Raw genomic sequence first — 25654 nt, forward strand, 5'->3', positions numbered from 1 at the left:
ACGTAAAAATTTCTTGGGCAAAAAGGGGTCTCCAGTAGGAAAAGTAAACTTCTTAAAAGAAGCATTGATCTAGAAAATATTCTGGAGAAGGAAATGGCAACAAGCCTCTTCAATATCTTTGCCAAGAAAACTCCAATTGGTGTCATGGAGAGTTAGATATGACTGAAACAACTCAACAACAATGCCATTAAATAGAAGCAGTTTAGTACAGTGTAGAGCAGCCCTTTGATTCAAGCAAAGTAAGTAGTTCAAAGTCCTAACTTGAACACATACTAGCTGTATCATGCTAGCCAAATCATTTAAACACCCAATGCCTTCAGAAATTCTTCAAGACTACAAGTTGAAGACTAGGTTCTGATATACGATAGTAGAGGGAATTTCCTCATGAAGGGTTCCCTTTATTAATACTACAAAGTCCTTACTTTGGTGCTAGAAGGGACCTTAGGTGCCATGGAATTCAACTCTTTGACTTTATTGATAAGAAAATCAAGTCTAAAGGTCATACATGGTCTCTTTCTGGTTGCCAAGTTTCCTCTAATCAATATTTGATGATAAGTATCATAACTTGGTGAGTTTTCTGACCAGATTAGAAATCTGGTCCCTTGAGTGTTTCTTTGTTATTTCTATATATTCACCTTAAGGCAAAACTTCAAGTAACACCAATGCACCAGTAAATTTGCAAGGCCCAAAGAGAAAGTTGATATATTGAGTATAACACTCAATTTATACAGGGCATACCACTGCACCAAAACTTCAAATTAATCAGTTGCATTTTGTTTTCTTTCTCATGTTTTTCCTTTTTGATATGATTTTTCTTGTGCAGCATGATATTTGTGTAAATATATATATAGAAGATATGCATGTTTAACATGTATTGGATTACTTGCTGTCTAGGGAAAGGGAAATGGAGAGGGAGGGAGAAAAATTTGGAACAGAAGGTTTTGTAAGAGGGAATGTTAAAAATTATCCATGTATATATTTTGAAAATAAAGTTTTAATTAAAGTTAATCAGATTTAAGCCGTATATGAGATGTATTTAGAAAGGAAAAAAGAGAAAGATAGGTAGATAAATGATGAATGGAGAGATTGATGTAAACATATTTATGAAATATAGTATGAATTATATATTATATATCTTTTTGTCTATATATTTATGAAGATATATGTGTGTATATGTATGCACATATATAGAGATGATATGTTTTCTAAATAAATTCAGATCAAGTTAAAGATTTTTTAAAATATTCTATTTGGTGTTGGTAAAATAGAAAATGTAGGTGTGATAGAAAATGCACAATCTTTGCATTTATGAAGTTTAGAATCTAAAGAGGGATTCTTGACATTTTTAATGTCATAGAACCTCTTAAGATGTTGAGGTCTATGGACCCTTTCTCAGAATATTTATAGACAAATGAAAAAAGACACAAGGAAAACAAATCATTTTGAAATATAGTTAAGAAAATATTTTAATTCACTGACCCCAGATTAAGAATTCCAGATCTTGAATGGGATGTGAACTATAAAGAGATATGCAAAGATAATTCCAAATAATCTACCTGCACTAGAGACATGCAAAGAAGCTTTTGAGTCATGTCCCTCGAGAGTGATGTCACCAATGATGGAAGTTATTAGTAAATCTGTCATGGAAGTCTTAGCATTTTAGATGGGCTTTTTCAAAGATAGGTAGGAATTCAAAAGACAGAGATGGCAATGGGTATTTTGGGCATAGGGGGAGACCAGACGAGTCAGCAGCAAAGCTCAGGAATTATCTAAAACACAATAAATGGTTCATTCCAACTAGAAGGAAGAGAAGAATTATAGATGATATGACTATAAAAGGAGGGTGGCAGAATTTTATTAAATAATAGAGTATCCTGTCAGGCCAACAAATGGCAGTAGTTTTAAATAATTTTTGCTTTGAATAATCCTGAATATACACTTTCCTTGAATACCAGATTGAAGCTAAAGACATAAATGGGGAAAAATAGAAAGTAGTTCAACCATCCAAGAAATATGTTTCATGATGAACTCAAAAAAGAAATCTAGAGAACCTCAACTCCCATAGATGTAGTAGGCATAAAAATAAATATCCTTATGTTTATTTCTCAAGATCATATACATATTTACATAGGAGACCTGGCTGCTCCTGCCATAGGAACCATTAAGAGGCAGGTAAGGATTCGTAAGCAGGACTTGAACTTTGAAAAACCAGTGAGTTTTAGGGACAGCTAGGTGGTGCAGTAGATCGAGCACCAGCCTTGAAGTCAGAAGGACATAAGGACATGAGTTCAAATTTGACCTCAAACATTAATACTTCCTAGCTATGTGACCCTGGGCAAGTCACTTAACCTCAATTGCCCCAGCAAAACCAAAAACCAAACAAAACCAGTGAGTTCTAAGGTGGCACAGTAGGTAGAGCACTGAGCCTGCAGTCAGAAAGACTCCTTTTTGAGTTCAGATCTGGCCTCAGACACTTATTAGCTATGTGACTTTGGGCAAATTACTTAACTCTATTTGCCTCCGTTTCCTCATCTGTAAAATGAGCTGGAGAAGGAAATGGCAAGGTTACTTCATCATCTTTATGAAGTAAATCTCAAATGGGATCATGCAGAGTTGAACATTACTAAAACAACTCAATAAGAAGAGTTCTAAATAGAGTGAAATAATGAAGTAGGAATAATGGAAAAGAACTCACCCTAAGATGCTCAAATTTATTGTTTCTTTCCTAGGTAAAATTCTAGGCTTAGATTTAAGAAAAACTGGGTCCAAATCTTACATTATACATTTACATGCTAGAGATCTTGAACAAATCACTTAATTTCATTAAAATTTCAGTTTTCCCATCTTTTCAGTAAGTATATAAATGCTTACATATAAATTAAGCTCCTGTTGTGAACCAGGTACAGTACAGAGCAATGAAACATAGGAATAGTTATGTCACCTACCTCAAAGGTTTGTTGTAAAGATCAATCCCTTGCAGTACTATATAAATGTGTCACTATTATTACTTCCACTGATCCATGAACTGACACTAGTTGATTCTATAACTAATTTTGATTGAGCTATAAAACATACTATTCATAAAACCATAAAAATTCTAAAACATAAAAAAGTACAAAGTTCTTTTTTCATCCATTCTTTAAAATCATACCTCTTCCAACCTCTATTCCTTCCAATTCTTGGTTTATTTTCATCATCCTTTGAATTTGAGTTTGAAACTGCTGAGAATTTAGATATATACTGGATTAAAGAATAGCTAGAGTTTACTTATTATGAGTATGTCTCCCACCTAAAAAAGTATTTCACTAATTAGAATCTTTAACAAGTCTCCTCTTTAACGAACTGCAAATTCCTCTAGGCATGTATTTTTTTGTGTAATTTAGTTGTCTGATTGCTTTCATCTTAACAATTTAGAGAAGTTAGCTGCAGTGAAAGAATGAAAATTTTGATTAGTGTAGGAAAGAGAAAGGGAGTTAATAATCTCAGTACTGTATACTTTAAGGAAACAGGGAAAGTAGGGTGCTGCAGTAAGTGTTTAGGACATGAAGTCACTGAGAGCCCAAAGTGGAAGAAACTGCCAATTTAAACATTACCCAGGACAATCCCTTCGATAGAAAAAAAGATACATTCTCTTTTCCTTTTCTACAGCTTAACACCAACCTTTTTTCTTCTTCTGTCTTTTTTTCACTCATTTAACAAGCATTTGTTAAATGCCTATCATGTGTCAAATACCAAGCATTGAGGATATAAAACCAAAACTAGAATAATTCTTGCCTTCAAGGACCTTTCATTCTCTATTACCTATTCTTCCCCTCTACTATATACCAGGTAACCTTGATCTCAGAGGTTGGACTAATTATTTGGAACTACAGTTTCACCAAATTTTACATGTTATATGGGCTTCGCTTCTTTAATGAAATGTCCCCTGAGTACCAAAACTGACATACAAATGGATTTTTGGAATATAATTTGTCCATAAATTTAAGCCTGCCTATTTTCATTAAAGTAAGTTGAAAAATAACTGTGGAAAATTGAGGCTAAGTTGATTACAAAGTAAATTTTCAGTGTGGTAAAGAAGTTATCAAATATTCTCAAAAGAGAATCTATATACCCAGAAAGAAAAGTCACTTTAATTCTTTCTTACCTTATCGTTCTATCCAAATAGGAAGATTGCATACTTGCAATACAAGAAAAGAATAAATGGAGATTATGTTCTGCTTCTCTCGACCTTTTGGCAAAGCTAACTCAGACAAATTTTGAATTTATTTGTTATTTACTAGGCAGTAGCTTTTTGTACATTCTTTTAATAGATATTATTGAATGTCTTTTTTGTGCAAAGTACTACGTCAACTACCTATGGAATAAGATATTCAATAAAATAATATTTATCCTCAAAAAGTTTATAGTCTAGTGATGAAAAGTAAAAATTTAATAATCTAGTTAAAAAAATTAGTTATAGCATTGACCAGTGTCAGTTCATGAACCATTAGAAATAATTAATAATGATAATAATAATTCACATTTGTGTAGCTCCTCATGGTATATACATTAATGTGTGTGTATACAATACAATACAAATTATGATTTGCATAATATGAATGGGATAGCATATCAAGACAGCTGGGTGGCACAGTGACTAGAGCAGTTGAACTGGAATAAAGGAGACCCTGAGCAATCTATTTATCCTCATCAGTTTTCTCATCTATAAAATAGAGATAATAACACCTACCATCCATGGGAGGTAATTTGGTAGGTAAGTAACATGATAGATAGGACAAATTTATATCATATTTATTATGCTTTCTACAAATTTTAAAATGCTATATAAATTCCAGAGAGTGTTAAATTTTTTAAAGACTAAAGGAGTTCAAAAGATGGAGAGATTATAGCAAAGTATTAAGGAAGGTTTGATGAATGATGTGACACTTGTTATTGGCTTTGAAGAATGGGAAAGATTCTATAGGCACAAAATTGAGAGAAGACATTCCATTAAAAGTCATGTTAACAGAGGTGTGGGAATAGGGAAGGATAGAACACCAAAGAACAGTGAGTAATCTAGTTTGATTGTATCATGGGGTATGTGTAGGGGAATAATATGAATTAAGACTGGAATGGAGATAATAATAATCAGTTCGTAAGCTGATAAAGACATAAAAGCTGACACTGAGGAGTCTGAGCTGTATTTGGTAAGCAGTGGAAAACCACTCAAGTGTTTTGAACAGAGAAAATAATACAATCAGAGATTCATCTGGTTATTTTGTGTAGGATATCTTGGAAAGGGAAGAACTTGAAACTGGGTAGGATATTTGAAAAGCTATTTTAATAGTCCAAGCCAGAAATTATGAATGTTTGATCTAAGATAGAATTAAGGGATTCAATTCAAGAGACATTCTGGTCATAACAGGGATAAATGATTTGTTCAGGATCATACAGTACTTAGAGACTAAATGACCCTTGGACTAAGGAAAAGGAAGGAATTGAGGATAAAATTCAACTTGAGAACTTTGAGAAAATATTGGTGCCAATATGGGAAATAGAAAAAAATCAAGAAATGGAGCAGCACTGAATGATTGAGTATGTGTTTAATTTTGGGCATTTTGAGTTTGAAGTGCTACCCTGGGGGTCCTCAAACTTTTTAAATAGGGGGCCAGTTCACTGTCTCTCAGACTGTTGGAGGGCCAGACTATAGTAAAAACAAAAACTTTGTTTTGTGGGCCTTTAAATAAAGAAACTTCATAGCCCTGGGTGAGGGAGATAATCGTCCTCAGCTGCTGCATCTGGCCCACGGGCCATAGTTTGAGGACCCCTGTAACTGGAACATTCAGATGGTGATATCCAATAATCAGAACTGCAGGATTAGATATTTTTAAGTTTGGAGGTAAAGACATGAAAGGGATAGTTTATGGTAAGAGATTAGACAAGGCTGCTGAGTAAGAGGAAAAAAAGAACTGTGCCTGTGGAAATATTTATATTTAAGAGACAAAAAAAGGAAGGGGAACCAAAAAATTAGAAAAGGAAGAGTCTGAAAGGTAGGAGAGTTAAGAAAGCACACTATCATGGAATTTAAAAATAGGAAGTCATTTCAAGAAGAAGAGTGTAGCCAATAGGCTTTTGAGAGAGTGAGGGCTATGAAAAGATCATGAAAATTCATCATTAAGAGCAGGCAGGTAACATTTCAGGAAATGATTCCCTAGGGACAGAAGACAGATATTTTCTGAGTATCTTTTCCTTGATAGATGTGTATCAACATATGGTAAAGAAAAAATTTCTTCCTTTTTTTTTAACATCTTCATGAGTTTACACATTAGTTGTTATTTCTGACTCATTTTTTACTTTTGGCAAATCAATCAGCCAATACAGAAGCATATATTAAGGGCTTACTGTGTTACGTGCTAGGGATACAAAGAAAAAGCAAAAATAGTGTCTGCCTCAAAGAATTTGTAGTCTTAATGGGGGTAACAACATACATACGAGAAAAATCTCTGAGGAAGTGGAAGATAGCATTGTGGGAAGAGGTACTAGAAATGGGGGACAAGGAAAGGCCTCATAAAAAAATATCATTTGAGCTAAATCTTAAAGGATTTTTAAAAGATTTTATTACTTCAAGTTTAGAAGGGAGATCATTCTAAGCATGATGGACAATAAGGGCAAAGGTGTAAAGATGTGAAAAAAATTGTTTATTAGTGTAATTGGACTATAGAGTTCATGACAGAAAATAATCTGATAAAAAAAACTGGAAAGATAAGAAGGTGCCAGGTTATAAAAAGCTTTAAATGCCAAACAAGAGTTTATATTTGATCAGAGAGATAACAAAGAGCCATTGGAGTTTATTGAATAGGAGGCTGACATGGTTACAACTGAGTTTTACAAAAATCCCTTTGGAAGGATGTGCTTGAGAAAATCTTGAGAAAGGAAGTTCAATTAGAAAACCATTCCAATAATCCAGAGGAGGTGATGGGGACCTGAATTATAATAGTAGCTATGTCAGTGGAGGAAAGGGATATATGTGAGAGATACAGAGATAGAAAAAACAAGAGTTGGTAACTGATTGGATTGAGGAAGAATGAGAAGTTAAACATGACACCATTGTTCCAAACACAAAAGATAAAGGTGCCCTTAATAGTAATTCGCAAGTTAGGAAGAAAGTAGGGGTTTTGGAGAAAAGTAATAAATTCTGTTTAAGACATGTAGAATTTGAGAAGCAGAGTTCAGATGGTGTGAATCCATCTGTGTGAAGGAATAAGAGACAGACAAGAATTACATATTAAGATTGTGAACTTCCTGAGAACAGATACTGTCTTTTGCCTTTTTTTGTATCCCTAGCATCTTAAATATAGTAGTGCTAAGTAAGTGCTTCTTGATTTCATTTGACTAAATATAAGAGTGTAAATTGGTTTTAATCCGAGATCATAAATCAGTGGCAGTTTTAGACCTGGTATGATCACTGATCTCTCTGTCTCTCTTTCTCTCTCTCTCTCTCTCTCTCTCTCTCTCTCTCTCTCTCTCTCTCTCATACACATACACAATTAAGCATCTGTGTATATATAGTATAGCTAACCTTATGCAATTAAAAAAAAAAAACCCAAGGTTAACCAACAACATTTCAGGCTAGAAGTATGCATTCTAAAGGGTACAATGATGGTACAGATGTTCATCCAGAGAGCACATAGGCACACAAGTCTGAGTTAACACAAGCTAATAAGGAATTCCATTTTAGGAAACTCTAAAAATAATAGGCTTAGTATTGTAAGATTTATACTATGCATAGATAAAAAGTTGTGCAAGAAAAAAGTTACTCAAAAAAAGATGTATTTCAGAAAATGTTATGAGGAATAGCATGAAGAAAGGAATTTTGTACATTCAGAAACCTAAGTAAAAGGAGTAGAATGATTCTACACCCTCAAAGAGTATAGTAATAAAAATTCTTTATATATACAAAAGATTAAAAGGGCCAAAATACTTTAGTGATTGCGTCATGTAGCTGGAATACATCATTTGGAACGAATTCAACTTAGTGAATAGCTACTAATATAGTTTCTCAACCCCAGTTTCTTCATTTGTAAAGATTATACTTCCTGGCCTTGTCCATCTACCTCAGAAAGTATGTGGGTATAATAATAATATTTTACATATAACACTTTAGTTTGTAAAAGTGCTTCCCCATGCATTAGCTCACTCATATTATTCTAGATTGAGTCATTAGTAAAATAGGGAATAATAACACTTAGTCTTTTAAATAGGTAGGGCAGGTGTTATTAAGTCCATTTTGCAAATAACCCAGTATAGTCCCAGAAAGAGGAAATAGCCAGCAAATGTGAAAGCTGGAACTCCAAGCTTTTCTTTCTTGAAATCACTTTATAAACCATACGGTGTTCTTTATTTTTATTGTTCATTCATGTCCAACTCTTTGTGACCCAATTTGGTGGGGGGGGGGGCAGTAGAGGAGAGGGGAGAGGGTTCCTGGCAAAGATACTAGAATGATATGCAGTTTTCTTCTCCAGCATATTTCATAGATGAGGAAAGTGAAGTAAACAGGGTTAAAGTGACTTATCCAGGGTCACATAGCTATTAACTGTCTGAGGCTGGATTTGAATTTAGGAAGATAAGAGTTACTGATTTTAAGGTCAATGCTCTATCCACTATGCCACCTAACAGTCCTGCACCTCATATATAATTTATATTATTATTATGTGAAGAAGGGAGGGGAATGATAGGATTGTTATTTGAAAACACTGTAATCTTTTACACATTTTTCCAAACTCATTTTCTTTAGTCCTAATATGGAAAAAAAATAAAGTTTCTCAAATCTTCAAATTCTGATGGAACTTTGGTTAAGCAATGTTATCCCACCATGAATCACTTGACTTAAAACCAATGATAAATCCGAACCTCATGCTAAAATAAGCTGTATTTCAGAATCTACTATAAGAAATTAGTCTTTCCAGATAAAATGGTTTTCCACCTGGCTAGATCATAAATGCATAAGCACATAAATATGCATAAATATTGTATAACAAAGCAGTTAAATGTCTAGGAACTCCCAGATTTACATTAAATGATTTCAGGAAAGTTATCTGCCTAATGTTTGATGCACAGGACCTATTGCCAGAGGGGACTTTATGCAAGAAATTGGCATTACATTCCAGGTCTGTCTCATTTACTGCTCAGGTGCTAAACAGACTGACTGGTCCTCTTAAGGCTGATGTAAAACAGTAATGCAGGTGCTGACCTGACTTGGGAACACATGCAGAGTTTTTAGCACTCTTTTTCTAGTCTCTTAATTCAGCCAAATCAATGTATTAAAGTTCTGACATTTCCAAGTATAACATTCAAAGAACGAACTAAAATTAAAAGCCAACTGAATTAGAGAAGCTTGTTAGAGATTTTCTCTTAAAATGATAAACACTAAGGTTTATCAGTCCTTTTGATTAAAAGAATTAGAGTTTGAGTTCCATTTTGTTGAAAGTTTTTCTAATTCAGTTATTTCAGTTGTGTTTGACTCTGTGAGTTTCCTTTTGGGTTTCCTTGGCAAAGATACTGAAGTGCTTTGCCATTTCCTTCTCCAAATCATTTTACAGATAAGGAAATTGAGACAAACAGGATTAAGTGACTTTTCCAGGGTCACACAGCCTCAAGTGTTTGAGGCCAGATTTGAATTAAGGGAAAGATGTCTTCCTAATTCCAGATCCAGCACTCAGTACACTGTGTTACTAAGCTGCCCTGATTTAAGATTTCTTAGGTCAAATGTCATGGGATAGCTCAAAGTCTGACCTTCACTATATACTTCATTTTAAACCATGATCTTATCAATGTGGGAGCACCCTGTGATAGTATATGTCTTCACCCTCTCATGTCCCTCTCATCCTGAGCTATAAAGCTACCATATTGCCCTGTAAATCCTTTACTAGTTGTCTCTTCAGCATGTTAGAGGCCTTCCACAAAATCTGTTTAGTTTGTGGATACCAGTGCAACATAGTAACTGTACACATCCTTTTTGCCAAGTTTCTATTATATGATAAACATCTCCTTTTCCTTTAATATAGTTCTTGAATAATTAGTCAAGAAAACCAAATTATGCTTAGTTGGTTTTGGAAAACATGTTATGGCCTACCTGTGCCTATGATGCACTTCTCCATTGCTCTTTGTATGAACAATTCAGTGACCATGATATTGTGTGATTTGTAGATATTGCATAGCGCTAGAAGAAAATTCACATTAAAAAAGATAAATTGGGGAAAAAAACCCCAAAGTCACTGAAAAACATTGCAGAATTTCCCAAGTATAAGCCAAGCTGTCTGTCTCCTTCTATTCAATTCTTGGTTGTTTGTTGTGCACGTGCAACATCTTTCCAAAATATATGGACTAATGGACCAGTTGTATCCCACTGCATAATATATTATAGTCATTGTTTGTATTTAATTCAACAACAAAGACAGATGAGGAAAATAGTTCTCTCCACCAAAAAACCAGACTCGGGTTTTTTTTTTTTTTTTTTTTTTTGCTTTTTTGTTTGTTTGTTTGTTATTTTTTTAAGGAAGAAACTACATAGCATTATGAAATAGGCATTAAAGCTTGATTTGTCTTCAGAAGGTCTGAATTTTGTTCTAGCTGTGCCCCTTTACTATTGCAGAGGCAGCAAGGTGATGCAATGAATTGAGTGTTATTACTCGGACATCAGAAAGTCTAAAAGTCTCTGATACTTACTAGCTGTGTGAACCTGGGGAAATCACTTAACCTCAACTTAAAATGGGGATAATAACACTTATGTAATTCTTAGCATACTTGTGAGGATCAAATAAAATAATATATCTAAAGGATTTGCAAACCTCAAAGTGCCATTTAATTGGTAGCTATTATTAGTATGGGCATAAATGAGTGGAAGTCCCTTCACCTTTTTCAACTGAACTATCTCCTTCTATATTTAACTATTAACTTTCACAGAGCTGTTATGAAAATAAAATAATGTCTGTGAAAAAATGCTTTATGCTTTGAGATAACAATTTCTAGCTGTGTAACCCTAATCAAGTCACTTAATCCTATTTGCCTCCGTCCCTCATCTGTAAATAGAGAAGGAAATGGCAAACCACTCTGGTAACTTTACCAAGAAAACCCCAAATGAAATATTAAATGAGACTTATTTCTAATGGCTTCATCCTTGACTAGGAACATAAAAAGCAAAAAGTAGAATTCTTAGTCCTTCATATCAGGGTAATCTGTATTTAATCCATGTAATTAAAAGAAGTTCATGAAAGGTCATTAAACATAATGTTATTTTTAGAGAAGAAGAAGAAATCTATCACATCTTTCCAAAGAGGGAAAGGAGGTTAGCAGTTGGTTTACAGCTTCTCCAAGGGGCTTCCACATTGGCTATGTATTATGTTTTATAGCAAGATGGCTGGCTTGAATACAGGGGTCTGAAATCCCAAATGTAATTAAAATCTTGTAATGAGCTATAGAATTGAGAAAAATGTTCCTTGCTTCCTGATCTTATATGCTTGGAGACAAAAAAATGTATGATTGAAAAAAGGCAATTAAGTTTCATTATGAACTAATTATCTTGCAAGTTCCATCAATGTTCTTTAACACTTTGGGTTATATTAGAGATTTTGAATGTTGGAAGATCACTTGGTTCTACAAATTGGTTTGGAGAAAAGAAAAGTTATCATCTTTGTAAAAGATTTAGAGGTATTTTCTTGGAAATAAAATGTAAAACTTAATATCTGAGTTTGAGCATTTAGGAAGAAGCTAGAGAAATGAGGCACTAAATACAAGATGTTAAGTAATTCTGGTCTAGTGTCAAGGACAGCAAAATAATAATAATAAAAATAATGCTTTCCATATATTTCTTCTTCTACTTACTGAGTTCCAAAAGGAAAAAAAAGAAAATATATCTTTCCTTCCATTCACCTATCATCTTGAAAATCGAATCATAGAGTTGAATTTAAACTGATAGTTACTAGTGGGGATTAAAGCACTTTATCCAAATATAAATTTAACCAACCCATTTTTGCCCTTCCATAAACCTTTCTGTTATTTTAACATTTTCTGAAAATTTAGTGAACTTTTCTAAGTAATGAAGACAACTTACCTCCCTTTTTTATTTTGAAAAGATTAAAAAAATTAAATCATTGTTGGGCTAAGACCTTGTATTGTATGCCAAGTTTCAGTCTGAAGCAATTTCAGACATCTGTGTTATAATGTCTCTGAAAGCATTCCCACCACTAAATTAAACCTGAGCTTTGGGGTTGCTCAGTGATATAAAGTTTATTGAAACATTTTTACATTCACTTGCCTAGACCATATTAGCTGTTTTATTTCCACACATGAAACTAAACAGTGAAATTGTAAAAACAGAACAGCAGGTAAGAATCTCATTTTATTCTTTTGTTATCTTTATTCCATTTTGTTATTGTTGTCATTGTGATCACGATTACCTAGCTCTTGTTGAATAATAAGAGTGCATTTTGGTGATCTGATCCTGGAAAATGAAAATCGTTTGTTCGAATTCCTGCATTAATGTTGTATTGCTTATTAAATTCCAAAGGGAAGTTAAATGCCATTCAGGGCCCATGGTTCAAAGGTCAAAATTTTCCCTCTTTGGTGAGATTTAAATTTAATAGTTAGATTTTTGCCTCCACTAATGGTCTCTTTTGATGCCTCAGGGTGGTATGGAAATGAAACTAGCCTTTCCAAGGCTATGCTAAAGGAGTGGTCCTACTGAACTAGAATGGTTTCCAGTATAAACCTGGCAGTTAACTATGTAGTTATCATTCAAGTACCAACTAATGATAGTTGGATGCTGAGAGAGACTGATCACAGTGGGATAGAAGAGTTGTCATCCATGGGACTCTCAATGAAATAACAAATCTTTGAAATAAAAAAGTAAAATTAGCCATAGAATTTAAAAATCTCAAGGATTCTAAAGAACTGAATTGATTCCATCCCATTCAAGGAAGAGATAGGTTGAAAGAGATTGAGTATAAGTGAAGGAGCCATGGAGTTGCACTAGTTTGCTAACCATTTTATGGCATTCCAGACAGGTTTTTCAAGTAGGGGCTTGCTCAGTAAGCTTTCCTAGACCAGAGACATGGAAAGGAGGAAGAAAAAGAAGAAAAACAACTAGGAGTCTGGCTGCTTCTTTCTTTGTCTTTTTTTACCTTTATATCTCTAAGTGATACAGACCAACCAGTAGGATATTAGGCATCTACCATGACTTCTAAGAAATTAACTATTTTGTTAAAAATTTAATATTAAATATCAATATAAGCTATACTTGCTTTTATTTTATTGTTACTATTTTCATGTACATTAGTTCATTTAAATGCATAAAATTTGCTAATACTTTTCAAGCTCCTCTCTTTAAGTTCTTTTCAGGATCCTTTGTCATTCTCATTCATTTTTTCTTTATATGATTGTAGTTAGTGTGTAACTCATTCTATTGGTTCTTTTTTTGACATGATTTCATAAAGATCTTTACAGCTTTGTCTTCTCATAACTGTCCAGCTTAATTGCAATTAAATGAAGTGTTACATTATAATAATGTGTATACTGTCACCCTATATGAAATCTTGTAGAGTTGGGATTTGGAAACAGGGTAGATGGAAAAGTTGCTCATACTGAATGAATGAAAATACATTTTAGTAAATGTTATTACATGCCAAGCCTTGTGCTTATATACTAGTGGGGAGAAAAAAGAATCACTATCATGAGAAAATGACTAGAATGTCTAATCATTAGAGATACAACTCATCTATACCTTATTTTTCTCATTTGACTGATTATTCCAGGCTCATTCTGAATAAATATCAGAGTTCTTTTTAACTCAAAAGTATTTGTAGAAATAGTTTTCACCTTTGAGTGCATATCCTTTACCAACAAAAGAAATGTGTGGAATCCCAACTCAGCTGAAGGGCACTTGCAGACTATTTTGAGAGGAGGTGGAAATACTTTCTATGAAAAAAAGTTCCCAGGAGGTGTGTATTTCTATATAGCTCAAAAAAGGGAGAGGCTTAGACCTCAAATTCCAATTGATGGAGGAAATTGAGCAGCCTCCGGAAACCTACTGACAGAGCAGTCACCAGGGATAAAAGGAAGATTTTGTTGGAGTGGTGACAGATGGGGGAAGGGAGAAGGTAGGCCCTGCCACTGAAGAGCTGTTTCCAGCATCTGCCAGCTTTTAAAAGTACAAAGAAACAGACTTGTCCATACTCCCATGATCATAAATCTGCCTGCTTCCTAGCCCACATCCTGCAGAACCCTACTATACCCGAGGCCCTGTTTTATTTTTAAGGCCAAAAGATGGAAAGATAGCAGTAGTCAAAAGCTCACTGTTTATTGACACTTTTCCAAGATCAAGCCTGAGTCTTGGATTTCCTCTTGCTAGTATCATTGCTAAACTAACTTAAGGTGTCTTAACAGGTATTTGCCCTCAATTAATGAACACGATCTCTGTCTGCTTTTCTTTCTTTTCTTTTCTCTGTCCCTGAAGTCCCAGTCTCAAAGGCTATTTTGTGACAACAGAATTTCAACATAACTGGGTTTGTTTTTTTGTAGTTGTTAGTTTATATATGTTTTTTGCATTTAAAAACATTATTCCAGGAGGGCTACAGAGATTTCACCAAACTACTACAGAGGTCCATGATATAAAAGGAGTTAAGAACATTTAGCTTACAAGGATGACAGGATGGGCAGCAGAAAAGTAGTGGCAGGAGGATTTCATCTTATTTTTATATTCTCCATTCTATTCACACAAGAGTCTGCTCAATAAATATTTGTGGAGTTGGATTGCAGGAGTTCTCCCTGCTGTCCTGGAAATACTAACTGAAGTTTATAATCACATCATAAAATCTTTTAAGATGAAAAAAATTCCTCTAGAACATGAAACTGTTAGAAATCAAATCAAATATTTATTCAGTACTTACTATATGTGAGACATGAAGTTACATTTGTTGTTCAGTAGTATTTGACTCTTTGGGACCCCATTTTGGGTTTTCCTTGCAAAGATTGTAGAGTAGTTTGCCATTGCCTTATCCAACTCATTTTGTAGATGGGGAAACTGACGCAAACAGGGTTAAGTGACTTTCACAGGGTCACAAAGCTAATAAGTGTCTGAGGCTAGATTTAAACTCAGAAAAACGAGTGTTCCTAACTCCAGGATTCATGTTCTATGTACTGCACCATCCAGCTGCTCCAAGATTAATGTTTAATAATAAGAAAAGTTCAAGTAGATTTTGCATGTATGTTTTCACTCAGGTGGAATAAGAGAAAAGATGAGAATAAGGCTTTAAGATCTAAATAGTTATTTTGGTCAGTGGGAAAAAGTAAAATTACTTTAAAAAAAAAAAAAGGCATGGAAGAGCCAGTTTTTTTTTAATGACTATGTTTCTTGAGGAGTTAACACAAAAACAAAAGCAATACTTTACAAATACTTACCTTTCAATTTACTTCAAATTATGCAGCTCTTGAATGCTATTTTTGTAGAGGTTGAAAGTACAGCCTTGGGGTGAGGGGAGAGAGAGAAAGAAAAAAGTCCTGACAAAGTGTATTTGGTTGAAATTGCAGGTTTGTGTAACTCCGCCGACAGCTGGATGATTGTGCCCAACATCAAGCAAAATCACTACACAGTTCACGGGCTCCAGAGCGGCACCAAGTACATCTTCATTGTCAAAGCTATAAATCAGGCTGGCAGTCGTAACAGTGAGCCCGGCAAGCTGAAGACAAACAGTGAGTGACATGAAAGTCAGCCCTGTCTTTCTGTCTCAGCTTCTCTCCTTTCTGCTGTTGGTGCTTGTCCCTTCTTCCCTTCCTTCCCAGAATCTCTGTGAAACTTGACATCTGAAAGGCAAATGATTCAAAGCAGAATATCAAGTTAATGATTCCTTGTACAGGAGTCTCGGTTATCTGTCCAAATCCTTTCACCTATTCAAGTCCTAGACTTTTTTTTTCCCTCCTCGGGATGATTTTTTTTTCCTGGGATAGTTCTTTTTTACCCCCTCTCTGTTTCTTAGCTTTTCATGTAAGAGAGGTACTGTGATTATTTTGGATAGAGCGTTAAATTTAGAATCATAAGAGCCTGGATTCAAATTCTTGCTCATACTACTAGCAGTATGACCCTGATCAAGTAGTTTAATCTCCCCAAGCCTCAGTTTCTTCATCCTTAAAATGGGGGAAATACTTTCCCTACTCCATAAGGTTTTTTTTTTTTTAATTTTTGGTCTAGACTTATGGATTTATCAGAGTGGAGAAGTTTCATTGTGTAGACTCTCACCTCTGTGAATGCTAGTCCATGGCTCATCAGTAACATAGCTGGGGGGAATTTAAATTTTAGTGGCTTACTCCTGGTGAAATAGTATAACACACACACACACACACACACACACACACACACACACACACACACACACTTGATCTGACTCTTTTTTGAGTCTAAAGCTAGCATTCTATGGCGTTTCCAGTTGTCCTGATCTACATCTTGCCATTGGATCCAGATGACTCCAGAGGACAGAGTGAGGCTGGTAACTTTGCACAATCCTCCTCACTTAAACCCAACTCTCTTGTAAACCATGACATCACCTTCCTGATGTTGTGGTGCTCTTCAAGAAGGAAGGACAAACAACAGCAGGATTTTATGTACTAATCTGCCTTGCCACTCTTACAGGGTTGTTGGAAAGATTAAATGAGATTAAGGTACAATGTTGTTCAGTTGTTTTTTCAGCAACATAAAACTCTTCCTGATCCCATTTAAGGTTTTCTTGACAAAGACACTCATTTTTTTCTGCAGGTCATTTTTTTTTAAACAACTGAGGCAGTTAATACAAACAGGGTTAAGTGATTTGTCCAGAGATATCCAGCTAGTAAGGTAGATTAAAAATTTTGTTGAATAAAAATATTATTATTCATATAACTCTCAAATTGTTTTTAAGCATTATTTACATGGCCTCCCTGTCAATCAGTTCCAGTTAGGAGCAAGAAAGACAGACTAGCAAACATGGAAACAAAATCTAGGCTACATATTGGGTTGCTCAGGGTCACATACTCAGAATGTGTCAGATGTACCTTCATTTCTAGAGCACAAGCAGCTATTTTATGTTCTACTCTATTTTTAAGAGGATATTTAAAATTGTAACAGTTCTAAATGAGATTAATAGGATATCAAAACAACTAGGAATTATGCCATGTGAAAGAGAGTTTAGATGTATGCAGTGGTATACAACTGTAATCCCTGATACTCGAGAGACTAAGATTCCTTGAATTCAAGAGTCCTGTGTTATAATAACATTTAAAGCTTGTTGGGTTTTCTCCCTAAGTCTGGTACTAATATGGTGAGCCCCTTGGAAGCCAGAGGCCACCAACCTGTCTATAAAGAAAGAGAATGAAAAAAGAGAATAAGATCTTAAAGGACAGGAACATACATCAATATGGAGCTTGAAATGACCTGAGAGGTTAGTTAGCCCAATAGGAACAATTAGAAATTAGAGAGACAGGATTGAATTCAATAAGGAAAAAAAAATCTCAAAATATGTTCCAAATGGAATGAGCTACCTCACAAAGAAGTGATAGACTTATTTTCAAATACTTGCTTCTCTGTGTATTCTGATAAATGAACATAATGGAAAATATCCTAATATTTTCATTCACATGATCTTTATCCATCTATGGTATAATAGAAAGAATGCTTGATTTGGGTTCTAAGGACTTATATTCAAATCCTGACTCCATAATTTCCTATTTGCATGACCTGGACATCACTTTGCTCAATCATAAAATAAGAGCTGGATTAAACTACTGTGAAAGTTCCTTCCAACTTTAAGCTACTTGGGTGTCCCTTTTCAAACAATTTTTTTACAGCTATTTTTACAAAATTCTCTGATTTGCTTTTTCCAGTATAGCATATAGCTTGGCACACAATTTAAGCACTATGCTTAAGTGAACCTGAGAGATTTTCTATATGGCAAGCTTAGATTTTTTAGCAATGTTCCTAAATCTTAGGAAGTTTTCCTTTGACATGAAAAGAACGATGTTTGGTTTTTTAAAGGACTTTTGCAGGTGATAGTATCATCTGTATAGCCAACAATGGTGTCATTTTCTTCAGCATGTATGAATGTTACTGGACTCCATGATGCTCATCAGGTTTAGAAAGGCACTCATATTTTTACAATAGCTTCGTTGACCATGATTATTATTTGTAAGTGCTACCCAAGGAAAAGCTACCTGCCAATAGCAACAATCTCTGCAATGTTTTTATACTGTATTATTTTGGATGAAGTTGTAACTCATTTCCTGTACTTAACTGCCTTATACCTCATGTTGTTCTATGGTATAGGCAATCTTCCAAGGTAATATTGAATTGTCATAATAATAATAATAATAGCTATCATAAGAGATGGAATCAACAAGAGAAAGACTTATTGAAAATTTTCAATTGAGCTTCTACCCAGGGAGATTTTTAATAATGCCCAACTCATTTAAATGTAAATATGGATAATAAAATGGACAGATGTAATTATAGCCTGGGGGAGAAAAACTGAGACTAGAAGAGAATTTCTAACCTGTTTTGGGATAAAATAATGCAGCTTTATAACTATCTTAAGGTCATTGTGTTAATACTTCATCCATGGCAAACTAAATTAATGTTAACATACAAAAAGTACATATAATTAAAATCCATAATATTACTGTATTCGTTTGCTTTTTGGTTTGGGTCCTATTATTATATGATCTGAATATATGCAGTCAATACTCTAAAATTAACAAAGAGAAGATTATCAATGAAGAATATGATCTTTCCTTCTCTCAAGTGCTGATCTATTGAAAGAATCGTTCTTTTATTGGTCAAAAAGAACTTCAATGCAAGTGTCCCTTGTGGAATGCTATAATGACATTTCAGAAATGTTGTCGTAAGAGAATTTCTGTAAAATGAATTCTATTTTCATGTTACCTTACACCCCCACTCCCTCTCAATAAGACAAGTTGAAAACTGTAACAAATGAGTTTTATCTTTTCCCCTCTCTGATACATGCTCTAAACAGCTGTCCAAGATTTATTTTCCTTTTTAAAACTTTAATTTTTTTCCAATTAAAAAAATTATCTTTTTTTCACATTCTCCATTGGGGAAAAGAAAAACGAAGCCCTTGAAATAAGTATGAATAATAAGAAAAAACATTTCTTGGTTGTCCATGTGTATAACATACATCTCAGTCTTCACTGATTCGATTCCCTATCAGAAAGTAGATAGCATGCTTCATCATGGGTTCTTTGGAATCACGTTTGGTTATTGCATTGATCAAAATTCTTAATACAGTTATGTTGGAGTCTGCTTGAACCTTCTCCCCAGAAACAGTTATTATATTTTTGGTTTGAGCATTCATACTACATGAATTCGTGAATGACAAAACCATTTCACTGATTGCTTAGATTTTAAAAATTATTTGGAAAATATGAATAAGAGTTTATATTTTAAAGTATGATATGCACTTCCCTTCACCCCAGAAAGTTCATTGTTAAACATTTTCCAGCACACCTCTGATTCTTAATTATTCAGTCATTTGTGAAAGTTATAGTTGTAAAGCTAGCCTTGCTATTTCGCTGCTCACTGAACTCCAGTGAGCTCTGTGACATACTGGACACTGCTGTAGAACAACAGTGCTGTTGAGAATGCTTTGCAATACTGTGAACATCTCCCTGTTTCTCCTCCTTAGGATATTTTCTCTATCATCATCATCTCTTCCTTTTCTCACCATTCTTCTGCCTAGCTCTCTTACCAAAGAAATTTCTTTCCATCCTCGGAATACTGATTCTACATACATAGCTTCTGGAAATATGCTCCATAACTTGATTTCCTATATTTTTACAATGATTAATAGAACTTCATTAGTGAATGACAGAAAATTCCTTGATTTCAGTGCTTTCTGTATGCCACATAAACTGAAGGAAAGAATACATAAGATATGATTATGGATTAATTCTCAGACTATATCATTATCCTTTCAAAATAAATAGAATTTTTTTTCTTTGTTCTATAAATGCCTTTTCAGGTCAGCCATTTAAATTGGACCCCAAATCTGCCCATCGAAAACTAAAGGTTTCCCATGACAACTTGACAGTGGAACGTGATGAAACGTCATCTAAAAAAAGTCACACACCTGAGCGCTTCACTAGCCAAGGAAGCTATGGCGTAGCAGGCAATGTGTTCATTGATAGTGGGCGCCATTATTGGGAAGTAGTCATAAGTGGAAGTACATGGTAAGTCTCATATTTAAATTACATTGCTCTTACCAAACAAGACTCTTGCATCTGTATTTTGATAGAGAACATAACCAAAGCTAAAAAAAAAATCATCTTCTTATGGTATTTCCATAATGACTGCATATGCCTTTCACAATAAGAATAAGAATTTTAGAACCATGGGAACAGAGTATGGAATACAACATATTATTCTCACTCTGTTGTTATTTGTTTGCATTTTGTTTTTTTTCTCAGTTTTTCTTTCTCTTCCTTCTTGATCAGATTTTCTTGTATACAGTTTTTTTTTTTTAATTTAATAATTACTTTATATTCACAGAATCCATGCCAGGGTAATTTTTTTTTTACAATATTATCCCTTGCACTCATTTCTGTTCCAATTTTTTCCCCCTCCCTCCCTCCACCCCCTCCCTTAGATGGCAAGCAGTCCTTTATATGTTGGATATGTTGCAGTATATCCTAGATACAATATATGTTTGCAGAACCGAACAGTTCTCTTGTTGCACAGGGAGAATTGGATTCAGAAGGTATAAATAACCCGGGAAGAAAAACAAAAATGCAGATAGTTCACATTCGTTTCCCAGTGTTCTTTCTTTGGGTGTAGCTGCTTTTGTCCGTCATTTATCAATTGAAACTCAGTTAGGTCTCTTTGTCAAAGAAATACACTTCCATCAAAATATGTCCTCATACAATATCGTTGTCGAAGTGTATAATGATCTCCTGGTTCTGCTCATTTCACTTAGCATCAGTTCATGTAAGTCTCGCCAGTCCTCTCTGTATTCATCCTGCTGATCATTTCTTACAGAACAATAATATTCCATAACGTTCATATACCACAATTTACCCAGCCATTCTCCAATTGATGGGCATCCATTCATTTTCCAGTTTCTAGCCACTACAGACAGGGCTGCTACAAACATTTTGGCACATACAGGTCCCTTTCCCTTCTTTAGTATTTCTTTGGGATATAGCCCAATAGAAACACTGCTGGATCAAAGGGTATGCACAATTTGATAATTTTTTGGGCATAATTCCAGATTGCTCTCCAGAATGGTTGGATTCGTTCACAACTCCACCAACAATGCATTAGTGTCCCAGTTTTCCCGCATCCCCTCCAACATTCATCATTATTTTTTCCTGTCATCTTAGCCAATCTGACAGGTGTGTAGTGGTATCTCAGAGTTGTCTTAATTTGCATTTCTCTGATCAATAATGATTTGGAACACTCTTTCATATGAGTGGTAATAGTTTCAATTTCATCCTCTGAAAATTGTCTGTTCATATCCTTTGACCATTTATCAATTGGAGAATGGCTTGATTTCTTATAAATTTGAGTCAATTCTCTATATATTTTGGAAATGAGGCCTTTATCAGAACCTTTAACTGTGAAGATGTTTTCCCAGTTTGTTGCTTCCCTTCTAATCTTGTTTGCATTAGTTTTGTTTGTACAAAGGCTTTTTAATTTGATGTAATCAAAATTTTCTATTTTGTGATCAGTAATGGTCTCTAGTTCATCTTTGGTCACAAATTTCTTTCTCCTCCACAAGTCTGAGAGATAAACTATTCTATGTTCCTCTAATTTATTTATAATCTCGTTCTTTATGCCTAGGTCATGGACCCATTTTGATCTTATCTTGGTATATGGTGTTAAGTGTGGGTCCATGCCTAATTTCTGCCATTCTTGTATACAGTTTTTTGATAACTGTATAAATATATATACATATATTAGATTTAACACATTATTTTAACATATTTAACATGTATTGGACCTGCCAGGTAGGGGAGAGATGGGGGAAAGGAGGGGAAAATTTGAAACAAAAGGTTTTGCAAGGATCAATGTTGGAACAATTACATGCATATGTTTTGTAAATGAAAAGCTTTAATTAAAAAAAAAGAATATGAACATTAAAAACTATAAATTATAACCATTATTCTGTTATTTCTGCTTATGAGATATTCTTATGGCAGTGGTTGTCAAACTTTTGTTTTCAATATCTTTATCCTATTAAAAATTATTGAGGATCTCTCCAAAGCGTTTTTGTTTATCTGGATTATATTTATAAACATTTACCATATTGGAAATAAAAACTGTTTTTGAATTTGTAGACCCTCTAAAAGGGTTTCAGAGATTCCCCAGGATACTCTAGACCATACTTTGAGAACCATTGTCTTATGGTATGCATTTCCCTGTCCATGGGCATCTTGCTTGTGGTATTGGTATCTATGTAATATCGAGAGAATATGAGGCTATCTATAGTCATGAAAAAAATGCTCTAAATCATTATTGTTTAGAAGAATTCAATTCAAGGAAAAGAACTTATATGTTCTAAAATATTTACTGGAGCTTTCTTTTTGGTTTCAAAGAACTGGAAATTACAAAGATGCATATCACTTGGGGAATGGCTAAATAAGGAATAGTATGTGATTTTTATGTACTACTGTACTATAAAAAATGATGAGTAGATGATTTTAGAAAAACATGGAAAAACTTGCACAAAATAATGAAGAATGAAATGAGCAAGAAAACGATGTGTACGATAATAATAAGATTATTGTTCAAAGAATTACTGTGCGTGACTAGAGTATTCTGAGTATTATAAATTCTCAGATTAACCACCAAGGACATATAAAAGAAGATGCTATCTTCTTTCAAATAAAAAACTTGATAAATAGAAATATTCATAACTTGGTTTTACATATATATGTATACACACAAAAAAATACACAAAAGTGTGTGTGTGTGTGTGTGTGTGTGTGTGTGTGTGTGTGTGTGTGTGTGTGAAATGGTGGTGCAGAATGGGAAGGGAGGGTGAGTTTAGAATTTAAAATCTAACAATAAATAAAAAAATAATAAGTTTAAAAAAAGAATATGGGGAAACCACACACACACACCCAAACTTAATGGAAGGATTTAAGGGTAGAGAAGCAAAAAATCCATGGGAATTTCAGAGTCCCTATTCTTCTTCTCAGACACAACTTGCAAAATCCTCTTTCGTGCTAGAAAGAGACTTTTCTGCATTAATCTTGAATAATGTCTATGTCTTTAATGTTTACTGATATTATTACTGGCCGCTTACCTTAGTTAATTATAGGTGCTACTGAGAAAGCTTTAAGGGGCATTGAAAGATGATCTGAGGCAGATACTTGCCTTGGGCACAAAACTTTCTAAAACATTGTGGACATGGTTGCCTATTCTTCTGCCAACGTTATAGATTCAATCCCTATGAGTCAGCTTTGTACAGAGGAAAATCTGTCACGTAGCCATAGGCTGTCCTAACGCTATCCATCTGTTGTGTGACATGGTCACAAAAAGGGCTGAGGAAAAAGATGATTTTTTTTTTGCTTGTTTTTGCTAAGGCAGTTGGGGTTAAGTGACTTGCCCAGGGTCACACAGCTAGGAAGTATTAAGTGTCTGAGGTTAGATTTGAACTCTAGTCCTCCTGACTTCAGGGCTAGTGCTCTATCCACTGAGCCATCTAGCCACCCTGAAAGGGATGTTATAATTATCTTCAAAACAAAACAAATATAATGAGTGACTATACTTAGCCCAAATGCATCACCTTGATAGGAGGAAAAAAAACCCTCAAAAGGAAATGTTCTATTAATAATGTGTAATATCATCTTTATAAAAACATATATAATAAATATAGGTCTGTGTATATATACATGTAAACATACATATCACATCAGCTGCAAAGCATGTCTTTTACTGTAAAACATTGGATTGAATGCCGAAAAGTAATATAACATATCCAGGGTAGCTATAATGTATGTAAGACACAGAAGCACCTGGCTTTAAAATAAGAACGTGAGCTCAAGTATTTCTTTTCTTTGAATCTGATTCCCACACTCCCAAATAATGGTTCTGATACATAGCAGAGAGTTCCTTCTTACCTTTCATTGTTTGGAACATTCACATTCCCAACATTTCACCTGAGCTTGGGGGAAAAAAAGGCTATCACTGTGATATGTGGTAGACTGCCACTCATTTTTTAAACATAATAAAAGCATAAAGTAAATATAACAATAAAAGCACAAAAATAAGATTAATGACAGATACAAAAAAGGGAGAAAATTAACATGCCTCATTCATGAACATGATTCACTATTCTGACAGAATTTGTTATCTAAGCTACCCAAGCTTCATTAATAATAATTTATGATCATATTTCAATTGATTAGTAGCTAGGAGAATTCTTCCAGAGTTACTTCAGTACCACTAACATCATTCAGTTGTCCTTGAAATATTCATCAGAATATTATATGTGCAGGAAAAATTGTTAAAAATTTAAAATAATCCCCTATGTTTGCCATTTTAAAAGATCAGATTATTTTAATTTCTAGAGATCTACTCTTTAAAATTAGTTAGAGGTAGCTAAAGTGGGAAGGAAGCGGAAGATTACCACTAAAATCAAATTTGTATGAATACATTGCCGGGAATGTGGATTGGGGAATGGCACTTATATCTTCTCGAATACTGCTACTTAAGCTTGTAAATACACATGTAATTTTATGATATGTGTAATGGGGCATGTTAGCATTGTTCTGAGAAATATAACTTGGGGACTTTTTGACTTTTTGGTGTTTCAGAGCATACCTTAATGGATCGTTAGCATTCTTCCTCCATCTTAGAAGTATTGTGGAAATATACACATAGTTTTCAAGATTCATGATAATTTAATAATACTCAATTCCTTTGGTTAATGGACTATAAACTTAGTTATTCTGTTACAAAAGCTAACTGGAGTTAATGGTTGTTGGGTGTTTTATGGAGTGGTGCTAATGAACTTGGAGGGTGGTTTCATGGAAAGATCAGCAGGTTAGAACATCAGGAAGTCTAGTTTCAGCTCTGACTGAAACTTTCCCCATTTATATAATAGCATCAGTAAAAACCTAGGACTAGTACCTCAATCATAGGATTGAATTAAAGATTCATTGAGATCCTAAGGGTCAATGATTTTTAATAAAAAATTAAACTGTAGTAAATGCTCATTTATATATCCAGGATCACTTAGTAAATGTTTACTGATTGAACAAATATATGCATATGTTCTAAATAGCTATGTCTGTGAATAGTTCTACCACCAATTCAAGTCATAACTTCTATGTCTTTTCATAATTCTGCCATACTGCATTTATCTATACACATATCTGTATGCATATAGATATATGTATGTGCAATTACATCTGTTAAAAACCAAATGTAGTTAACTCAGTAATTTGCAAATGATGAACTATTTTCAAACTGGAAATATATCAGGAATTTTTTCATACCGCTTTCCTCAGTCAATATTGTTTTTATTAGAATTCTAGTGCTTTGTTAATTTCATTGCAATTAACTATTAGTATGTAATTGTAAATAGCTATTAATTAGAAGTAGCAAGTTTTCTGTGTTTTTATTATTATTATTATT

At 34.1% G+C, this 25654-nt stretch overlaps 1 protein-coding gene and 1 long non-coding RNA gene across 3 annotated transcripts in view; one reads left to right on the forward strand and one right to left on the reverse strand.

The window, feature by feature from the left end:
* Positions 1-15554, reverse strand: part of LOC127553649 (uncharacterized) — a 31802-nt gene extending 16248 nt beyond the window's left edge. The window contains exon 1 of the long non-coding RNA XR_007951791.1: positions 15433-15554. This is a non-coding gene — a long non-coding RNA (uncharacterized LOC127553649). The remainder of the gene's footprint in view (positions 1-15432) is intronic.
* MID1 (midline 1) overlaps positions 1-25654 on the forward strand; it is a 194313-nt gene that overhangs the window by 164288 nt on the left and 4371 nt on the right. For both annotated transcript variants that reach the window (XM_051984539.1, XM_051984540.1), the window contains exons 8-9: positions 15562-15723; positions 20034-20241. In XM_051984539.1, coding sequence (XP_051840499.1) covers positions 15562-15723; positions 20034-20241 — 370 coding nt within the window. The remainder of the gene's footprint in view (positions 1-15561; positions 15724-20033; positions 20242-25654) is intronic.

Source organism: Antechinus flavipes, chromosome 3, assembly GCF_016432865.1.
Source record: "Antechinus flavipes isolate AdamAnt ecotype Samford, QLD, Australia chromosome 3, AdamAnt_v2, whole genome shotgun sequence".
NCBI lineage: Eukaryota > Metazoa > Chordata > Mammalia > Dasyuromorphia > Dasyuridae > Antechinus > Antechinus flavipes.